The sequence below is a fragment of the Chlorocebus sabaeus genome, chromosome 14 (assembly GCF_047675955.1).
Source record: "Chlorocebus sabaeus isolate Y175 chromosome 14, mChlSab1.0.hap1, whole genome shotgun sequence".
Lineage (NCBI taxonomy): Eukaryota > Metazoa > Chordata > Mammalia > Primates > Cercopithecidae > Chlorocebus > Chlorocebus sabaeus.
This window is the reverse complement of record NC_132917.1, coordinates 68,895,968-68,908,266: the sequence shown is the minus strand read 5'-3', so window position 1 is coordinate 68,908,266 and position 12,299 is coordinate 68,895,968. Positions and strand designations below refer to the sequence as shown.

Genomic DNA, 12,299 nt, shown 5'->3' with positions numbered 1-12,299 from the left:
TGCTTGCAGCACAGAATATGATCAAATCACTGCCTTCATTTTCTCCAAACTGTTGGCATTGTGCTAAAGGCACGGGTTTGTGATTTAAGCCAAATCCCTACCCCAACAACCTCTATTTCTTTTTGAATATGAATGAGGTGACAAGCCTGTGTATATGTTTGCAACTATATATTAGGAAAGGAAGAAAGGAGAGAGAGGATGGACTGGTTTCCCAAGAAAGAAATACAATTTCACAGAGAAGTTGGAAAATAGGCCTTCAAGTACTCACTTTACAAATCCATAGTGAATTTGCATTTCATCTTCTTCCTATTACTATTTAGATGGGGTCTCACTCTGTCACCGAGGCTGGAGTATAGTGGCATGATTTCAGTTCACTGCAACCTCTGCCTCCTGGCCTCAAGTGATCCTCCAGCCTCAGGCTCCTGAGTAGCTGGGGACCATAGGTGTGCACCACCACATCCAGTTAATTTTTTGTATTTTTGGTAGAGACAAGGTTTCACCATGTTGCCCAGGCTGGTCTCAAACTCCTGAGCTCAGGCCATACACCCACCTCAGCCTCCCAAAGTGCTGGGATTATAGGCATAAGCCACCGTGCCTGGCCTCATCTCATTTAATACAGCATCTTGTGTAACCTTTGAGCAACAGCACATAGCGTAGATTCTCTCTCTCCCCAGCCCACTTGCATGTATCTTCAGAGAGTTTGGGCCTGAAAGCCCGCTTGTCTGGGAAGTCTTCTTTGGAAGGTATTGATGTCTTTGAGTTAAACCCTCAGGAGTTTCTGATGTTAGACTTGGGATTTTGGTTAAAGAGAGAGAAAAGGGGGACTTAAGCGACATCGCAATTGAAAGGGAGAGAAAAGAACTCTGCTGGGGATGCATGTCCAACTTTCACACTGTGACTACTCAGGGATATTTCAGAATGTTTTCAAATAGCACGTACTTTTGGATCTGTGAGAGCATTTCCAAATATTAAGAAAACTAACTGAATGTTTCCAATGTTTGGAATTACTCCAAGGCCAGGAATTCCAGATGTTTGTGAGGAAGCCACAGCATGTGTCTGTTTAACTACTAAAGTGGATTCTATGATGTCAAGAAGGAAATATCCACACCCCTTCAATTCTTCTTCTTTAAAAACAAGATAACCTCCTTCGAAAGGCTATCAGGAGCCAGGCGCGGTGGCTCACACCTGTAATCCCAGCACTTTGGGAGGCCAAGGCGGGTGGATCAACTGAGGTCAGGAGTTCGAGACCAGCCTGGCCAACATGATGAACCCTGTCTCTACTAAAAATAAAAAAAAAATTAGCTGGGTGGAGTGGTGCACACCTGCAATCCTAGCTACTTGGGAGGCTGAGGCAGGAGAATCACTTGAACTTGGGAGGCGGAGGTTGCAGTGAGCTGAGATTGTGCCATTGCACTCCAGCCTGGGCAACAAAAGCAAAATCAGACTCCAAAAACAAACAAACAAACAAACAAAAACAAAAAACACACAAAAACGGCTATCAGGAGGAGAAAACTAGTGTGAGTGATTAGTCAACAAATGTGTGTCCTCCTCTCCTCCTTGCTCTCTCTACCTCTCAGGGCTGTTGTAGCAAAAAGATGTGAAGCATTTAGAAGGTACATAGCATTACAGAAAATGCAGTATATTATGACGGTTATCACTACAGATGTGGAATAAATAATTATCTGTGTGAGGGATGCCAGATCCAAATCATAACCAGTGCTTCTGGCATCTGTCCCTCATATAATCATCTTCCCCATCTCTCCTGGTCAACCACATGAATCACACACATCTTTAAATTAGGAACTTGACTGCTACAAATGTCTCATGAAGAAGCCAATGTTATGATAATTCATTTTTTCTCATGAAATGCACTTAGTTTTACTTCCATATTCCTGTATTTCATGTAAGATATTCACCATGATGAGAGTTTCTTGGCTACTCCACACAAGAACCATCCAGATTGAAAAAAGCTGCAGAATCTACATGTGCAAGCCTAATGGTTTGGTTTTCGGTTTATTCCAGATTAATGCATTTAGACCATCCCTTTTTCACACTTACCCTTAAAAGTCCCAATACTTTGTTAAGACGCCTCACATTTCTCCAGCCCTAATTAACCATCACCAGCACTGCCACCTGAGAGTGAGCCACTTGGTAGGTGGCAGGGGACAAGGAAACCAGTGTCCCGCTGCTTCCCGAGGCCTGCTGCAGAGCTGGGACTTGTGGCTCTGTGTTTTGTGGAGGACGGGGGCTCAAGTCCAGCCTTGCTCTGCTTACTAAGCTGGATGCCCATGGGACTGTGCCCACCCAGGGGGTGCCTTTTCTGACTGGAACCACTGTAGGGGCTCACTATGCCCTTGCTACGGGTCTTTCTAGCAAAGAAGACTCTTTTCTGCTGGTTTCATGTCTGTGGCCTTGCTGGAAGACAGGGCTGGGAATTCCCTTCTCTGAAGCCAGTTGAAGAAACCCATGGACTCTGCAAGGACTTACTGAGTGTGACCGAGTCATTGATCTTGAAGCTGCAGAGGACCCTGTCCACGTTGCGGGCATGTCGGAAGCCATTTCCTCTCACGACAACTTGAAATGACTCTGAAATAAAGAATAATGACAAGACTCGTTACCTGACCAATAACCTTAAGCTTCCTATCTGCCCTGATTTACAGCATTTGTTCACTATTTCACCAGGCTTAAAATATTCAAAAATTAATTTAGGTTGAAAACCAAAAGCAACCAGGTGGGTTCCTTTCGCAACTTACCAGTACATCCTCACTAGGTGTCCCAAGGAGGGCCTATCACTTCTTATTTGAATTCCCACCCTTTTATCTTTGGGCTTACCGGTCCTCCTAACCCGAAAGCCTTCCTCCCTCCTCTCTGTCCATTCAAATCTTAGCCAATATTCAAGTCCAGGCAGTTTGAAAATCTGTGATCTTTGTAGCCAGAGGGAGCCACAGGGGAGGGGCCCTCCACTTCTTCTTTAGTCAACTCACCTCCTCTGTGTCTGTTTTACACATTGTACTCCTCTGAAAGGATTTCTTAAGAGCCCACAGTGCCTACATTTTAGAAAGTCACTGCCTTAGGGCATTCACAGCTTGTCCTGAACAGTGTAGGACTGTCATTACGTATGGTCTGGTGTTGTTTTCTTGTCTTTTCTCCCCCAGCTGGAAAAACATTCCTTTAAGTCAGGAGTTGTTTGATATCACTATGGCACTCCTATCTCTGCTGGGCACACAGTAGCAGTACATAGGCTAGGTAGGAATAATTGTACTTAGGAATGAATCACAGTCTTGCTTAGCAGTGCTCAGTTGCCAAGTACTACCTACTTGAATTGATATCAGCCCCTCAGTGTAGTACTCATTTGTCTCTGCATAGAAGAGATCATATATCTTGCTAGCCTGCATATTAATTTCTCATTGGCATAACGTATGTTTGATTAATACACATGAATAAAATCGTCATTAAGTAAAAACAACTATCCTTTACAATAGTCCTAACATGGAAAAAAACCAATAATTAATTGGCTAAATGTTTGGGAATATTTGCTTAAGTTTGTTGGTATCTAATGGTCAGTGTTCCACTTTTTTCACTTTTATCATCCTTTTGTATCTACAAATTGGGGATTGGGATAATGCTATGTGGAATATCACAAGAGAAACAGACTAAAGGTCAGAGGAAAAAATGCAGTGTTTGTGAATGTGGATCTTAAACAGTACATTGCTGTCTAAATGTTGACTTTTTGTTGGAGGAAGAATGAAATTAGAGAATTAGTATATGGGACTCTCAAAGTTTAATAAATGTCATAAGTGTATGCCACCTTCATTCCCAGGAAACTGATTTAGAGGTCATGTTTGCCAAGACAATAATAACTAATGCTAATTGCTCCCTCAATGTGAGCCAGGCCCTCTGTGAAATATTGTACATGTCTGAGTCATTTAAACCTCACCACAGCCCGGGGAGGTACAGATGAGAAAACTGATCTTAGTGAAGTTAAGTAATTTGTCCAAGATCCCACAGCTGGTAACTGTCAGAATCAGAACTGGAATCAAGGTCTGTTAGGCACCAAATGCCATGCCCTTAGAACTCAGCCATTCTCTTCTGAACCACCATGCGAAAATGGGGACTCACTGCCTTCTGACAGATGAATCATTTAGGAGTTGAAGTTGTGATTTTTTTTAAAGCTTATTTTATTTTAATTTTAGGCAGGTTTGCTGATTTTGCAGAAAAGTGGAGCAGGCCTGGATGTGAAGCAAGGAACTGAAATTTAACTAAAAGAATGCAGAGGCGCTACATGTGCCACAAGGAGTACAAGTTAGAAAAGAATGCTTTTTAGAAGTAGAAGAGACCTTCACAATAAGGAAATGGAGATTGTGACATTTTGAATGACTTGCCCAGAGTCATGTCATTAGTAAAGCAGAAAAACTGGGACTCATATCCAAAAGTTAAGGTGATGGGCCTATGGTTTTTTCAGGAGCATAAGTCCTATGACTATGAAGGATTTATATATACATGTTGATGCAAATGCACAATTGCTACATTTAGAAAGATGGGCTTAGTAGTTTTCTTTAGATGTCTGTCAGGCATCTGACAGATTCCTCGGTTGGCTCAATAAGCAATTTAGTATGTGTCAAGCATTTGTAGAAGAATCTTGTCTTCTCTTATTTGCTCAGTTAAGCCTACAGAAACCTATTTCTGTGTCCATTTTGAATGCCAGACATACAGACATCTGTCGTTTGACGTTTTTGCTGATTCCAAATATTTTCTGCCTCACTGCTGTGCCTACTTCTCTTGTTTCCTGAAAGATCAGCAGAGGAAAAGAAGACTGTGGAAATGCAGGCCACATGCCAAACTCTATTCTCTAACACCATGTTCTAACATTACCAGTTGAGTTGCTAAATCCTCTATAAAAGAGGCTGCCTGCATGTCTGCTTGGCCCGACCTCAGGGAGTTTAGGAAGAAAGACAGCAGGAATCCATGATGTGGCAATGGTGGAAACCAAACAATTTAACCCCCTAAGCGAGGGCAGAAGATGGAGGCAATGATGCTCTGGGGAGTGCACCCGGGCAGAGGCGAGCTCCCATCCTGCCCCATAGGGTTTCTGTGTTAGTGCACACATTTGGTTACCAGAAGAGCCCAAACATCTGGCCCGACAGCCTGACTAGAATGTCAGCTCTTCACACATAGACGTTATGTAACAAAACCCTTTTGAATGAATCTGCCAGTAAGTGAAAACCAGGACACACTAGAAACAGGACACTGATTTAATTCCACTAATCTACAAAGCCCCGAACCCACCTTTCAAAATATGTACAGCTGTGTTTTTAGGCAACTTGTATGTTGGCTTACAGCTCCTATAAGAAGTACCTCAAGATTGCAGGGCTTTAGGGAGGAATTTTCCACCTGAAAATGGTCTTTGATTTAATCTTTTTAGTTATATATCCTTTAAGGTTCCCTTAAGATCTATATTCTTTTGTCACTGTTATTGCCAATTACAATGAAAGCTTCCTGATGGCAGAGGCCAACATTTCTATTTCTTCTGAATGCTGGGCTGTGCCTTAACCCAGGACTGAGTCAGTCTCAGGATGAGCTCACTGAGTGATTGAATAAATAACATATCTTGGCATAGAAAGAGAATAAAGGGGAAGGATAAGGTGGTCATTTATTCAGGTCCCAGCCAGGTCTAATCCTGTTTGTTTTCTGAGGCTTAATAAGGTCCATGAATGAAAAGATGTTCAACATCATTAGTCACATGGAAATACAAACCACAACCATATGGAGATATTACTTCATACTCACTATGATGGCTGAAAAAAAAAAGAGACGGACAATAGCATCTGCTGGTGAAGAAATTATAACCCACATACATTTCTGGTGGAAATGTAAAATGCTGTGGCCGCTTTGAAAAATAGTTTGGCAGTTCTTCTACAAAGTTAAACATAGTGACCTTATGTCCCCCAAATTCCACTCCTAGACATATACCCAAGATAATTGAAAGTTATGTCCACACAAAAACATACATTAACGTTCACAGTGGCATTATTAAAAGCAGCCAAAAATGGAAATAACCTACATGTTCATCAACTGATGAGTATGGTATCTCTATAAAATGGAATATTATTCAGCCATCACAAGAAATCAAATTCTCATACATGCTATGACATGGATGAACCTTGAAAACATTATGCTAAATAAAAGAAGCTAAATACAAAAGGCCACACATTGCATGACTCCCTTTGTAAGATATGTCCAGATTCGCAAATCTGCAGAGACAGAAAGTAGATTAGTGGCTGCCAGGACCGGAGGGAGGAAGAAATGGGGCAATAACTGCTTAATGGGTATAAGGTTTCTTCTGGAATTAGATAGTTATCATAGTTGTACAACTTTGTGATATATTAAAAACCACTGAATTGTACTTTTTATTTTACTTTTTATTTATTTATTTAGACGCAGTCTCACTCTGTCACCTAGACTGGAGTGCAGTGGCATGATCTTGGCTCACTGCAACCTCTGCCTCCTAAGTTCAAGCTATTCTCCTGCCTCAGCCTCCTGAGTAGCTGGAATTATAGGTGTATGCCACCACACCAGGCTAATGTTTGTATTTTTAGTAGACACGGGGTTTTACCCTGTTGGCCAGGCTGGTCTCAAACTCCTGACCTCAAGTGATCCACCCGCCTCAGCCTCCCAAAATGCTAGGATTACAGGTGTGAGCCACCACTCCTGGCCTGAATTGTACCGTTTAAAAGGGTGATTTTTATAGTAGGTAAAATATAGCTCAATTTAAAAAAAGAAAAAATAAGGTCAGTAAGTAGTTTGATAGACTTATTCCATTCTGTTCTCTCCTTTTATTTCTTTGGTTTCCTTTTTTCTTTTTGGAAATGTGGAACACATAGCTTTGAGATGACCTTAATAAAGATTGCATATCATTCACTCTGTCTGAAAATGAGGTATCTGTATATTCTCCACTTGTTCTGGTCACCCAAGACTTTTGTGCCAAATTATTGTTAGTGATATTTCATCTTGTGAGTCAGTTTGAATTTGCTCTCCTCTTAGATGCTTAATGTGGCATAGAACATCAAAAATAAAAAGTAGGGACTGACATATAATGGGTGCTTTCTGATGCCTGAATTGTTCTAGAACTTTTTTCAGTTATAGCTTTTAATTTATAATAACTTTAGTGAGGCATAATTGATATACAATAACTTGCACATAAAGCGTATGATTTGATAAATTTTGACATATGTATACAATCATAAGACAATACCACAGTCAAGACAGTGAGTGTAGCTGTCACCCCCAAAAGTTTCCCTGTGTTGCTTTGTAATCTCTCCTCCCAGCCCTCCCTACCTCCACTCCCACACAACCACTGGTCTGCTCTCTGGAACTGTATATTAGTTTGCATTTTCTGGAATTTTATGTAAATAGGATCATTCAGTAAGTAATTTTCTTGTCTGGCTTCTTTTACTCAGCACAATTATTTTAGGACACATCCACAATTACTTTGAGATTTCTACATAGTTTATTGCTTTTTATTGCTGATAATTAGTCCATCATACAGGTAAACTATAATTTGTTTATCCACCTACCTGTGGATGAACATTTTAGTTGTTTTTGGCTATTAAAAATAGAGTTGCTATGAATATTTCTGCACAAGTCTTTGTTTGTTTGGACATAGATTTCCTTTTCTCTTAGGTAAAACCTCAGAGTGGAATGGCTGGGCCATATGGTAGGTGTATATTTAATTTTTTAAGAAACTGCCAAAACTCTTCCAAAGTGTTGTGCTGTTTTGTATTTGTGTATGAGAATCCTTCCTCTACATAGAAATATCTTTAAATGAAAGGAAAGATTGAGCAGAGAATGATGCACTCCATTTGGAAGAGGTGACCGAAGGTTTGAAATGAATGCTTCGAAAAACAATGAAAACTGAGAGAAATACACCACTATCTGATATTGCTTGAATGTGTCTGTTTTAAACATCGAAATTTCCAAATGGTAAACATGACGCCTTAAATGACTTTCTTTTTGTGCCAACTCACCCAGTTTTATCAGAAACAGTGGGAAACACAGTAGGAATACAACTGCTGCTGAAATGACAGTGTGAGGAGCTAATTATAACTTTCTTCCGGTTCTGGAGTACAGGAACTTCAAGTGTAGAGCAGTTGGCAAGTTGCACACTTGATTCCAATTAGTTCCTTCCTGGCATCCTTGCTTCCATAGCACATTGTGAACTATGGAAGTTGGAGGCCAACTGAATGGGACCACAGAAAGATTGTGCTCAGGCACACAGTGCATTTTCCAGAGAGGAGCTAAATTAGGCAGGGCCAAATGGGTCCATATTCTTAATTAAACAGAGGCTAATCTGCAAAAATATTTAATTAGAAACTTTAAAAAAGAGTCTATATTGGGAGCAGAATTACTGAAATACAAGTAATGTCAAAGTTGCTACAAAGGGTTTCCACATAGCAGGTGACTTCCTGCATGTTTTGGAACAGGGACTGTAAATACAGTGACATAAGCACCATGCTGAATGGCAACCACATGCTTGGCCTGGGTACTGGGGTGACAATGGGGAGTGGTGAGGAGTACCGTGAACTGGAAAGTGTATATGCTTCTTTTAAAGGAAGTGATTCAGTCCTCAATAATCATTAACTTGTAATAAATACAGGTTCAGTGTTGTCAGTTCTGATTTTTCAAGACAGGATGAAAATCTGTATTTTTAGGTGAAATTCGATTTTCTAAACGTTAGCAATAAATTTAAGTAAAAAAATGCAATATGAAGAAGAATATATATGCAGATCAGATAGGACTTGTAGGCTGCCAGTTTATAACCTCTGAGAGTGGAGGAGTTCTGGGAAGGTTCTCTCTCCTTATATATGTTCAGCAATGCAGTGATTGAAATTCTTTTTGATTTCTTTCTTTCTTTTTTTTCTTTTTTTGAGACGGAGTCTTGCTCTATTGCCCAGGCTGGAGTGCAGTGGCGCGATCTCAGCTCACTGCAAGCTCCGCTTCCCGGGTTCACACCATTCTCCTGCCTCAGGCTCCCGAGTAGCTGGGACTACAGGAGCTCGCCACCATGTCCAGCTAATTTTTTGTATTTTTAGTAGAGACGGGGTTTCACCATGTTAGCCAGGATGGTCTTGATCTCCTGACCTTGTGATCCGCCTGCCTTGGCCTCAAAAGTGCTAGATTACAGGCATGAGCCACCGGGCCCGGCCCGAATTCTTTTTGATGGCAGCAGATTAGGTATTCTCTCCACTCCCTCTCCCCATTAAGAGTTCCAGTTAAAAATGCAAAACAGTTCCAGGAATATTGCTTTCCTCAGTTATTGAGAAATAATCAGCCATTAATACCTTAGTGGAAACTGATTTAAATCTTTTAGAAATCTGAAGCTGTAAAGGAGACTCGGAGGTTTTCTCCAGATAGCATCTGCTTACAGATGGCCGTTCTGCCACTGCTCACATGGGGGGAGAGCTCAGACCGTCCACTCCATTGTTGGAAAGCTTTAGTTGTACAAGTTGCATGTGGTAAGCCAAACTCTGCCTCACTGAATTCCTCCCCAACCCCTCCATGGTGGTCTCCTGGAGATATACATAATACGCCTAATAATTTCTTTCTGCATGGGAATCCTCCAAATATCTAAAGATGCTCTTGTGAGTATCTCAATTCCTGGCCTTAGTCTCCGTGATGACTTCAGTTTTTCCTCATTGCACAGGCATCTCATTAGTGCTCTCACTACTCTGTAAGCAGACCTCTGCTACAGTGCTTACTGCATGGTTTTGTAATTTATTTGAACATATGACTATCTCCCAGAGTGAACTGTGAGTTTCATAGGGGTGTGGGTGGATTTGGGACTAAGTCTTATACATTTTTGTGTTCATATATTTTCACGTGGGTTGGTGCATAAAAGACACTAAGAATCGATGAAAAGAAAGGAGGGAGAAAGGCAAACAGGAAGAAAAAGAGGGAAAGAAGAAAGAAAAAAGCAAGGAAAGAAGAAAATGAAAGAATGAATCCGTGAAAGAATTATAATGTGATTTTCAGATCCATTACCTCTACGCCTATGGGCATGCCTTTGTCAATGCCATTCTTAAAATGCAGGACTTGAAACCATGGTCTGAACATGGAATAGCACTGTTAGTTCTCCTGACCTGGACACTGGATGGTTATTGATGCACCCTAAGATTGTGTCAGCTTTTCTTAGTCAGAGGCATTCTTGTTGGGGAGCAAGACAACTGTGATCATTCTTGTCTTTTCTCCTGTCTACCGTTAATTGTTACCAAGTCAGGATTCCCTAAACCTACCTGTATGTGAAACTGGATATTTGAACCCAAGTTCAACACTTTATATTCGTCCCATTAAATTACACCTTGTTAGGTGCAGCCCAATATATAAAGGCCAGTGCTGGATTTTGGCTTCGTTGTCATTATCTCGCTGCCTCGCCCAGAGCTCAGTTTGCTGTCAGAACCATTGCTGGTGTCGGGCTGGGGTTGAGAGCCAGCTGAGATCACTGTCTTAGGGGAATGCAATCATCAGCATAGAGTGTCTTGAGCAGGACAGACCTGGGTAGGGCTCCACAGCAGGAGCTGTTCTAGGGGCCAAGGAAAAGAAGGAATTCACAGAGAGTGAGGGGAGGAGGCTAAGAGGAAAGGTTTTTGATGAAAGCAAATTTTACCTTTTTCATAGATCTGTCTAGGGATTGGTCCCACCATTATACGTTAGAAATGTGAACAATCAGTTATTTCCTTTTTACTCTGTCCCCCAATACATGTGAGTTAATTAATCATTTTGCAGATACTCTTCCCCAATTTTCTTTCAGTGGAGAAATATACAGGAATGCTTTTCTCATCTAGGTATGACGTTATCAACATCATGATTCTAACACTGGCCTTTAATCCTTATTAAGATGATGCTGATAACAAGCCATCTTGTTTTGCATAACAATTTATACTTTTCAAAGCACTTTCATATAAATACCTGTATCTTCGAACTAGCTTAATAAAGTCACAGAGGGGCTATGCCTCGCTCTGACAGGCATCTGGACAATGACATGGGCTCCCAGGCCTCCTGAAAGCTATGTTTACTCCAGAGAATAGTCAACAAGAAATCTTCAAGGAAATCTGTGGAAGAAATGTTGATGTAAGGATATCTTTTGGGAGTTTCATTCTCTTCTTAGAAATGTTTTTCTGTAATCAGCATGTTTAAACCCTTATGACTCGAATTTGAGAGATGGGAGCTTGCCTTTTTCAAGACCTAGTTCTAGCTTTCATCATTGTGTCTTGTTTTAATTTTTTCTTTATAAGAAATAAAGATAATATGATTGGATCGTTTACTCTGATATAGATAACTATTGTTTATAAAATAAGTAATACTGCACATAAGCCAGAGATTTTAAGAAAATCTAAAGAAAGATTTCTTAGATTGGATTTACCAGATTTGTCTATTTGATTGGTTCTACCAAATAAACAACACTTGGAATAATTTATCTGTTGAATTGCTTTGTTTAAATCTATTAGTGGATTGTGTATTTGTTTCTTGTATTTTCCTTAGCTTTTCCAATATTATCTTTTAATTCTTAATTCATTTATTTTTCTATTTCACTTGATGAGAAACTTTGAAATCTATGAATTTGATATGATCAGATCCTGATATGATATGATTGGATCCTGGTATTTCTGTGTCATTTTTGTTTAGTTTAGGTGGTGTTTTTATTGTCTTGAACACCTTAATGGTATATAAGGGATATTGTTTAGTTTTTGAGGTTAAAATTACTTACAAAGGCAATTTTCCATTGTCTAAGTGGTGGAGATTTTTCCTTTTACTTTGGTCTTACTCTACCTTTGTCTATTAATTTTAGATTTTGCTTCATTTTAGTTGCAGTTCAAAGGTATGTTAACTTCTTATGGTTTGTGAAAGGAGTTAATAAGGGCCAAATAGGCAAATATCAGTGGCATTTTTTTTTTAATGAATACATGAATCAAGACATTTAGTCAACATTTATCGGCCACCTAGTAAGTGCCGGGTACTCTGCTAGGCAGTGAGAAGTAGAGAGAAATAAGGTTCCTTTTCTATCTTTAAGGAGCCTACAGGGAGGGAATTCATTATACTAGTGAATTAACAGAAACTGTGTTCATTGTCTTTAGACTTTCTGATTCATTCCAAGGTTGCACAACACATCCAATTAGATTGCTAAACTCAAAGTCTGGGTTTTCTTCATGAATGCAATAATTGCACAGTTAAGGAACTCCCTTATTTTCTAATTGTTTTAAAATTACAGAACCATAAAATGTCAACCCACACACACAGCATGAGAT

At 40.1% G+C, this 12,299-nt stretch overlaps 1 protein-coding gene across 3 annotated transcripts in view; it reads right to left on the bottom strand.

Moving 5' to 3' along the window:
- The window catches only part of ANTXR1 (ANTXR cell adhesion molecule 1), a 266,535-nt gene that overhangs the window by 174,195 nt on the left and 80,041 nt on the right, over window positions 1–12,299 (bottom strand). For all 3 annotated transcript variants that reach the window (XM_007970383.3, XM_007970382.3, XM_007970384.3), the window contains exon 10: window positions 2,488–2,586. In XM_007970383.3, the coding sequence (XP_007968574.3) occupies window positions 2,488–2,586 (99 nt within the window). The remainder of the gene's footprint in view (window positions 1–2,487; window positions 2,587–12,299) is intronic.